We start from the raw sequence: 9,930 nt of genomic DNA, 5'->3' as shown, positions 1-9,930 counted from the left end.
GTCTGGGTAGTTCTACAGTAGTCTGGGTAGTCCTACAGTAGTCTGGGTAGTCCTACAGTAGTCTGGGTAGTCCTACAGTAGTCTGGGTAGTTCTACAGTAGTCTGGGTAGTCCTACAGTAGTCTGGGTAGTCCTACAGTAGTCTGGGTAGTCCTACAGTAGTCTGGGTAGTTCTACAGTAGTCTGGGTAGTCCTACAGTAGTCTGGGTAGTCTGGGTAGTCCTACAGTAGTCTGGGTAGTCTACAGTAGTCTGGGTAGTTCTACAGTAGTCTGGGTGGTCCTACAGTAGTCTGGGTAGTCCTACAGTAGTCTGGGTAGTCCTACAGTAGTCTGGGTAGGTCTACAGTAGTCTGGGTAGTCCTACAGTAGTCTGGGTAGGTCTACAGTAGTCTGGGTAGTTCTACAGTAGTCTGGGTAGGTCTACAGTAGTCTGGGTAGTTCTACAGTAGTCTGGGTAGTCCTACAGTAGTCTGGGTAGTCCTACAGTAGTCTGGGTAGGTCTACAGTAGTCTGGGTGGTCCTACAGTAGTCTGGGTAGTTCTACAGTAGTCTGGGTAGTTCTACAGTAGTCTGGGTGGGTCTACAGTAGTCTGGGTAGTTCTACAGTAGTCTGGGTGGGTCTACAGTAGTCTGGGTAATCCTACAGTAGTCTGGGTGTTCCTACAGTAGTCTGGGTAGTCCTACAGTAGTCTGGGTGGTCCTACAGTAGTCTGGGTAGTCCTACAGTAGTCTGGGTAGTCCTACAGTAGTCTGGGTAGTTCTACAGTAGTCTGGGTAGTCCTACAGTAGTCTGGGTAGTTCTACAGTAGTCTGGGTAGTCCTACAGTAGTCTGGGTAGTCCTACAGTAGTCTGGGTAGTCCTACAGTAGGTAGTCTGGGTAGTCCTACAGTAGTCTGGGTACGTCTACAGCAGTTTGGGTAGTCCTACAATAGTCTGGGTAGTCCTACAGTAGTCTGGGTAGGTCTACAGTAGTCTGGGTAGTTCTACAGTAGTCTGGGTAGTCCTACAGTAGGTAGTCTGGGTAGTTCTACAGTAGTATGGGTAGTCCTACAGTAGTCTGGGTAGGTCTACAGTAGTCTGGGTAGTCCTACAGTAGTCTGGGTAGTCCTACAGTAGTATGGGTAGTCCTACAGTAGTCTGGGTAGGTCTACAGTAGTCTGGGTAGTTCTAGAGTAGTCTGGGTAGGTGTACAGTAGTCTGGGTAGTTCTACAGTAGGTAGTCTGGGTAGTCCTACAGTAGTCTGGGTAGTCCTACAGCAGTTTGGGTAGTCCTACAGTAGTCTGGGTAGTCCTACAGTAGTCTGGGTAGTCCTACAGTAGTCTGGGTAGTTCTACAGTAGTCTGGGTAGTCCTACAGTAGTCTGGGTAGTTCTACAGTAGTCTGGGTAGTTCTAGAGTAGTCTGGGTAGGTGTACAGTAGTCTGGGTAGTCCTACAGTAGTCTGGGTAGTCCTACAGTAGTCTGGGTAGTCCTACAGTAGTCTGGGTAGTCCTACAGTAGTCTGGGTAGATCTACAGTAGTCTGGGTAGTCCTACAGTAGTCTGGGTAGTCCTACAGTAGTCTGGGTAGTCCTACAGTAGTCTGGGTAGTTCTACAGTAGTCTGGGTAGTCCTACAGTAGTCTGGGTAGTTCTACAGTATTCTGGGTAGTCCTACAGTAGTCTGGGTAGTCCTACAGTAGTCTGGGTAGTTCTACAGTAGTCTGGGTAGTTCTACAGTAGTCTGGGTAGTCCTACAGTAGTCTGGGTAGTCCTACAGTTGTCTGGGTAGTCCTACAGTAGTCTGGGTAGTTCTACAGTAGTCTGGGTAGTTCTACAGTAGTCTGGGTAGTTCTACAGTAGTCTGGGTAGTCCTACAGTAGTCTGGGTAGTCCTACAGTAGTCTGGGTAGTCCAGTAGTCTGGGTAGTAGTCTGGGTAGTTCTACAGTATTCTGGGTAGTCCTACAGTAGTCTGGGTAGTCCTACAGTAGTCTGGGTAGTCCTACAGTAGTCTGGGTAGTTCTACAGTAGTCTGGGTAGTTATACAGTAGTCTGGGTAGTCCTACAGTAGTCTGGGTAGGTCTACAGTAGTCTGGGTAGTCCTACAGTAGTCTGGGTAGGTCTACAGTAGTATGGGTAGTCCTACAGTAGTCTGGGTAGTTCTACAGTAGTCTGGGTAGTCCTACAGTAGTCTGGGTAGGTCTACAGTAGTCTGGGTAGGTCTACAGTAGTATGGGTAGTCCTACAGTAGTCTGGGTAGTTCTACAGTAGTATGGGTAGTCCTACAGTAGTCTGGGTAGGTCTACAGTAGTCTGGGTAGGTCTACAGTAGTATGGGTAGTCCTACAGTAGTCTGGGTAGTTCTACAGTAGTCTGGGTAGTCCTACAGTAGTCTGGGTAGGTATACAGTAGTCTGGGTAGTCCTATAACAGTCTGGGTAGTCCTACAGTAGTCTGGGTAGTCCTATAACAGTCTGGGTAGTCCTACAGTATGTAGAGACTGATCTGTCTCCTGTAGGTCTGGGTAGATTTACAGTAGTCTGGATAGGTCTACGGTAGTCTGAGTGAGTCTACAGTAGGCTGGGTAAGTCTACCATAGTCTGGGTAGATCTTCCATAGTCTATACTGTAGGACTACCCAACATATAGACTATGTGTAACAATATCTTTCCATGTGAAAACTGTAGTATCCACTAGCTGGACTACAACCACAGTGCTGTTGATCTTGGAGTGGGTCTGCTGTTTAGCATGCCTACACACACACACACACACACACACACACACACACACACACACACACACACACACACACACACACACACACACACACACACACACACACACACACACACACACACACACACACACACACACACACACACGTACATGCACACGCACACACACGCATGCACAGGCACACACACGCACACACATGCATGGGCACACACACACACACACACACACACACACACACACACACGTACATGCACACGCACACACACACACGTACATGCACACACACACACACACACACATGCACGGGCACACACACACACACACACATGCACGGGCACACACACTCTGGAGTTCAAGTGGCGCTTTTGGGAAAGGGCCCCTCTTGAGTTTTCCACAGACTGAAGCGATTTCTGGGTAGTCTTTAATCTGAAGAGTACTGGGTTGATGGATGAACTGAGGTGTTCTATTATTTCTTTACCTCCTTCCATCTCTCTCTCCCTCCTTTCACTCTCTGTCTCTGTCTCTGTCTCTCTCTCTGTCTCTCTCTCTCTCTCTCTCTCTCTCTCTCTCTCTCTCTCTCTCTCTCTCTCTCTCTCTCTCTCTCTCTCCTCTCTCTCTCTCTCTCTCTCTCTCTCTCTCTCTCTCTCTCTCTCTCTCTCTCTCTCTCTCTCTCTCTCTCTCTCTCTCTCTCTCTCTCTCTCTCTCTCTCTCTCTCTCTCTCTCTCTCTCTCTCTCTCTCTCTCTCTCTCTCTCTCTCTCTCTCGTTCTCTCTCTCTCTCGTTTTTACCAAACGTGAAACACTATCTACTTCAATTTACTATGGTGGTTCAACGTGACTCAACACACCAGCTAAACAAACACACACGTATTTTAGTGTGGTTTGTGGTTGTAGTTGCTGAGAGCTCACATTTCTCTCCTAGCATCCTGAACCCTTGACACCATTATACCAGAGCAGCAGAGAACTACTGTAAACCAGAGAGAGATTGACAGTTGGGTGAAATACCACATTGTCCAATCACAGCAGCAAGATGTATGACCTGGTGCTACAAGAAAGGGCAACCAGTGAAGAACAAACACCATTGTAAATACAACTCATATTGAAGTTTATTTTTTGCACATCGTTAAAACACTGTACACTTGGTATGACATCTCTTTTCTTTTGGAACTTTTGTGAGTGTCACTGTTTATTATCTATAGTCTCTGATTAGAGGTGAAGACTGACAAAAGCAGTGGAACTGTCTTCAAGGTCCAACATTGACAAGAGAGGAGATTTGATTGGAACGCACCCTCTGCTTGTCCCTCAGTGCTTGTCCCTCAGTGCTGGGACCTTTGACCCCACAGCCCAGGGAATACTACTTCCTGTTTTAGTGGTGAACTGTCCTGACTCACAGATGGCAGGGTTTGCGGCAACGTGCGTGTGTGTGTGTGTGTGTGTGTGTGTGTGTGTGTGTGTGTGTGTGTGTGTGTGTGTGTGTGTGTGTGTGTGTGTGTGTGTGTGTGTGTGTGTGTGTGTGTGTGTGTGTGTGTGTGTGTGTGTGTGTGTGTGTGTGTGTGTGTGTGTGTGTGTGTGTGTGTGTGTGTGTGTGTGTGTGTGTGTGTGTGTGTGTGTGTGTGTGCGGGCGGAAGGTGGAGAAGCAAGTTCCAGGCCTTCAGACTGTTAAACAGTCTCCACTATTCAACCTCCTCCCAGTACCCTGCCCTGAACTTTAGTCACAGTCACTAGCCGTCTACCAGCCAGGACTCTACCCTGAACTTTAGTCACAGTCACTAGCTGGCTACCAGCCAGGACTCTACCCTGAACTTTAGTCACAGTCACTAGCCGGCTACCAGCCAGTACTCTACCCTGACCTTTAGTCACAGTCACTAGCCGGCTACCAGCCAGTACTCTACCCTGAACTTTAGTCACAGTCACTAGCTGGCTACCAGCCAGGACTCTACCCTGAACTTTCGTCACAGTCACTAGCCAGCTACCAGCCAGGACTCTACCCTGACCTTTAGTCACAGTCACTAGCCGGCTCCCAGCCAGGACTCTACCCTGACCTTTAGTCACAGTCACTAGCCGGCTACCAGCCAGTACTCTACCTTTAGTCACAGTCACTAGCCGGCTACCAGCCAGTACTCTACCCTGACCTTTAGTCACAGTCACTAGCCGGCTACCAGCCAGTACTCTAGCCAGTACTCTGACCTGACCTTTAGTCACAGTCACTAGCCGGCTACCAGCCAGTACTCTACCCTGACCTTTAGTCACAGTCACTAGCCGGCTACCAGCCAGTACTCTACCCTGACCTTTAGTCACAGTCACTAGCCGGCTACCAGCCAGTACACTACCCTGACCTTTAGTCACAGTCACTAGCCGGCTACCAGCCAGTACTCTACCTTTAGTCACAGTCACTAGCCGGCTACCAGCCAGTACTCTACCCTGACCTTTAGTCACAGTCACTTGCCGGCTACCAGCCAGTACTCTACCCTGACCTTTAGTCACAGTCACTAGCCAGTACACTACAACTGACCTTTAGTCACAGTCACAGTCACTAGACCTTTAGTCACAGTCACTAGCCACCAGCCAGTACTCTACCCTGACCTTTAGTCACAGTCACTAGCCGGCTACCAGCCAGTACTCTACCCTGACCTTTAGTCACAGTCACTAGCCGGCTACCAGCCAGTACTCTACCCTGACCTTTAGTCACAGTCACTAGCCGGCTACCAGCCAGTACTCTACCCTGACCTTTAGTCACAGTCACTAGCCGGCTACCAGCCAGTACTCTACCCTGACCTTTAGTCACAGTCACTAGCCGGCTACCAGCCAGTACTCTACCCTGACCTTTAGTCACAGTCACTAGCCGGCTACCAGCCAGTACTCTACCCTGACCTTTAGTCACAGTCACTTGCCGGCTACCAGCCAGTACTCTACCCTGACCTTTAGTCACAGTCACTAGCCAGTACACTACCCTGACCTTTAGTCACAGTCACTAGCCGGCTACCAGCCAGTACTCTACCCTGACCTTTAGTCACAGTCACTAGCCGGCTACCAGCCAGTACTCTACCCTGACCTTTAGTCACAGTCACTAGCCGGCTACCAGCCAGTACTCTACCCTGACCTTTAGTCACAGTCACTAGCTGGCTACCAGCCAGTAGTCTCCCCTGACCTTTAGTCACAGTCACTAGCCGGCTACCAGCCAGTAGTCTACCCTGACCTTTAGTCACAGTCACTAGCCGGCTACCAGCCAGTACTCTACCCTGACCTTTAGTCACAGTCACTAGCCGGCTACCAGCCAGTACTCTACCCTGACCTTTAGTCACAGTCACTAGCCAGTACACTACCCTGACCTTTAGTCACAGTCACTAGCCGGCTACCAGCCAGTACTCTACCCTGACCTTTAGTCACAGTCACTAGCCGGCTACCAGCCAGTAGTCTACCCTGACCTTTAGTCACAGTCACTAGCCGGCTACCAGCCAGTAGTCTACCCTGACCTTTAGTCACAGTCACTAGCCGGCTACCAGCCAGTAGTCTACCCTGACCTTTAGTCACAGTCACTAGCCGGCTACCAGCCAGTACTCTACCCTGACCTTTAGTCACAGTCACTAGCCGGCTACCAGCCAGTAGTCTACCCTGACCTTTAGTCACAGTCACTAGCCGGCTACCAGCCAGTAGTCTACCCTGACCTTTAGTCACAGTCACTAGCCGGCTACCAGCCAGTACACTACCCTGACCTTTAGTCACAGTCACTAGCTGGCTACCAGCCAGTACTCTAACCTGACCTTTAGTCACAGTCACTAGCCGGCTACCAGCCAGTACTCTACCTTTAGTCACAGTCACTAGCCGGCTACCAGCCAGTAGTCTACCCTGACCTTTAGTCACAGTCACTAGCCGGCTACCAGCCAGTACTCTACCCTGACCTTTAGTCACAGTCACTAGCCGGCTACCAGCCAGTACTCTACCCTGAACTTTAGTTCAACTTAACCCTTAACCCTTAATCATTCAGATTGAATGTCTAATCGTAACCATTCAGATTTAGTTCCTAACATGAACCATTCAGATGTAGTTCCTAACCTTAACCATTCAGATGTAGTTCCTAACCTTAACCATTCAGATGTAGTTCCTAACCTTAACCATTCAGATTGAATCGCTAACCTTAACCATTCAGATGTAGTTCCTAACTTTAACCATTCAGATGTAGTTCCTAACCTTAACCATTCAGATGTAGTTCCTGACCTTAACCATTCAGATGTAGTTCCTGACCTTAACCGTTCAGGTTGAATGTCTAACCTTAACCATTCAGATGTAGTTCCCAACCTTAACCATTCAGATGTAGTTCCTAACCTTAACCATTCAGATTGAATGTCTAACCTTAACCATTCAGATGTAGTTCCTAACCTTAACCATTCAGATGTAATGTCTAACCTTTGATTTTTGAGAAACATGGATGAAGGTGTAATTTTGCCATCAGACTGTGAGAGCTTGTTGGTCAAGCCACCAGAATGGGAAGTCCCTCTCCTATGTCTCCATCGACCAGTCCTTCTGTTCCAGGCTGCAGCAGCTACACTGTTTCCACATCCTAATGCCCTGTAGCTTATCACAATTCTACAGGTGGAAACCATGGTGACAGACGTTGTCGGGCGCCTCCACCTCTCACTTCCTGCCAGGGGGAAACCCTCACACCCTATTGTTTCCTTCCTGACAGGCTGGGGTAATCGGGTCGTTGCCGTGGGAATGTCTCGTGTTGCCAAGTGCTCTACTTTAACTATGATTATTCCTTTCTACCTTTCTACCTCCTTCAATTATAACACACACACACCACAGACATACACACACACACACACACCACAGACATACACACACACACACACACACACAGACATACACACACACACACACACACCACAGACATACACACACACACACCACAGACATGCACACACACACACACACACCACAGACATACACACACACCTACAGACTTACACACATACACACCACACACACACCACACACACACCACAGACATACACACACACACACCACACACACACCACACACACACCACAGACATACACACACACACACAATGCTACAGTAAACAGATGTTTCTAATGGAATGCTACAGTAAACAGATGTTTCTAATGGAATGCTACAGTAAACATAGATGTTTCTAATGGAATGCTACATTAATCAGAGATGTTTCTAATGGAATGCTACAGTAAACAGATGTTTCTAATGGAATGCTACAATAATCAGAGATGTTTCTAATGGAATGGTACAGTAAACAGAGATGTTTCTAATGGAATGTTACAGCAAACAGATGTTTCTAATGGAATGCTACAGTAAACAGAGATGTTTCTGATGGAATGTTACAGCAAACAGATGTTTTTCATGGAATGTTACAGTAAACAGCGATGTTTCTAATGGAATGTTACAGTAAACAGATGTTTCTAATGGAATGCTACAGTAAACAGGGATGTTTCTAATGGAATGCTACAGTAAACAGGGATGTTTCTAATGGAATGTTACAGTAAACAGGGATGTTTCTAATGGAATGCTACAATAATCAGAGATGGTTCTAATGGAATGCTACAGTAAACAGATGTTTCTAATGGAATGTTACAATAATCATAGATGTTTCTAATGGAATGTTACATTAAACAGATGTTTCTAATGGAATGCTACAGTAAACAGATGTTTCTAATGGAATGCTACAATAATCATAGATGTTTCTAATGGAATGCAATGGTAAACAGGGCTGTTTCTAATGGAATGTTACAGTAAACAGAGATGTTTCTAATGGAATGTTACAGTAAACAGGGATGTTTCTAATGGAATGCTACAGTAAACAGGGATGTTTCTAATGGAATGGTACATTAAACAGATGTTTCTAATGGAATGGTACATTAAACAGATGTTTGTAATGGAATGCTACAATAATCAGAGATGCTTCTAATGGAATGTTACAGTAAACAGATGTTTCTAATGGAATGCTACAATAATCATAGATGTTTCTAATGGAATGCTACAGTAAACAGATGTTTCTAATGGAATGCTACAATAATCATAGATGTTTCTAATGGAATGCAATGGTAAACAGGGCTGTTTCTAATGGAATGTTACAGTAAACAGGGATGTTTCTAATGGAATGCTACAATAATCAGAGATGTTTCTAATGGAATGGTACATTAAACAGATGTTTCTAATGGAATGGTACATTAAACAGATGTTTCTAATGGAATGCTACAATAATCAGAGATGTTTCTAATGGAATGCTATGGTAAACAGGGCTGTTTCTAATGGAATGGTACAGTAAACAGATGTTTCTAATGGAATGCTACAATCATCATAGATGTTTCTAATGGAATGCTATGGTAAACAGGGCTGTTTCTAATGGAATGTTACAGTCAACAGGGATGTTTCTAATGGAATGCTACAATAATCAGAAATGTTTCTAATGGAATGTTACAGTAAACAGATGTTTCTAACGGAATGCTACATTAATCAGAGATGTTTCTAATGGAATGCTACATTAATCAGAGATGTTTCTATTGGAATGCTATGGTAAACAGGGCTGTTTCTAATGGAATGCTACATTAATCAGAGATGTTTCTATTGGAATGCTATGGTAAACAGGGCTGTTTCTAATGGAATGCTACATTAATCAGAGAAGTTTCTAATGGAATGCTACAGTAATCAGAGATGTTTCTAATGGAATGCTATGGTAAACAGGGCTGTTTCTAATGGAATGCTACAGTAAACAGATGTTTCTAATGGAATGCTACAGTAATCAGAGATGTTTCTAATGGAATGCTACAGTAAACAGATGTTTCTAATGGAATGCTATGGTAAACAGGGATGTTTCTATTGGAATGCTACAGTAAACAGAGATGTTTATGAAAGCAGTGTAGTAAAGCATGTGCTGTTTACAGAACCCCTAATATAAACTAATGCTCTAATGCACACATACAAACTGTTGTATGTGTTCTGGGGTTTCCAAGCCCCTCAAAGATGCTCCCAAACTTCTTCCTCATGCCGACTTGTGTTTGGACTTTTTTCAGATCAACATGTAGAAAGAAGGGAGTGTTTGGGCTTTAGAAATGATCTTTACTTCAGTATTCTGTGTTATTTATTTAAGGAATGAACACAAAACTCAGAGCCGTGTTATCAGTATAAGTTACTGGTTTCAAAGTCCATTCTTCTACCTGGGTGTATTGGATGAGAGAGATTGTTTATGT

At 45.7% G+C, this 9,930-nt stretch overlaps 1 protein-coding gene across 1 annotated transcript; it reads right to left on the bottom strand.

The window, feature by feature from the left end:
• Positions 1–4,974: 4,974 nt before the first annotated feature.
• LOC124020768 (ice nucleation protein InaA-like) lies at positions 4,975–9,726 on the bottom strand. Its single transcript, XM_046336031.1, has 5 exons — positions 9,663–9,726; positions 6,040–6,657; positions 5,438–6,002; positions 5,089–5,184; positions 4,975–4,998 (listed from the first exon to the last, which is right to left on the bottom strand). Exons 1-3 carry the CDS (start codon positions 9,724–9,726, stop codon positions 5,632–5,634), a joined length of 1,053 nt encoding a protein of 350 aa, XP_046191987.1. The 3' UTR covers positions 4,975–4,998; positions 5,089–5,184; positions 5,438–5,631.
• Positions 9,727–9,930: the final 204 nt, after the last annotated feature.

Source organism: Oncorhynchus gorbuscha, unplaced genomic scaffold (genome assembly GCF_021184085.1).
Source record: "Oncorhynchus gorbuscha isolate QuinsamMale2020 ecotype Even-year unplaced genomic scaffold, OgorEven_v1.0 Un_scaffold_907, whole genome shotgun sequence".
NCBI lineage: Eukaryota > Metazoa > Chordata > Actinopteri > Salmoniformes > Salmonidae > Oncorhynchus > Oncorhynchus gorbuscha.
Note: the sequence above shows the minus strand (reverse complement) of the source record. Positions and strands in the feature narration are given on the sequence as shown.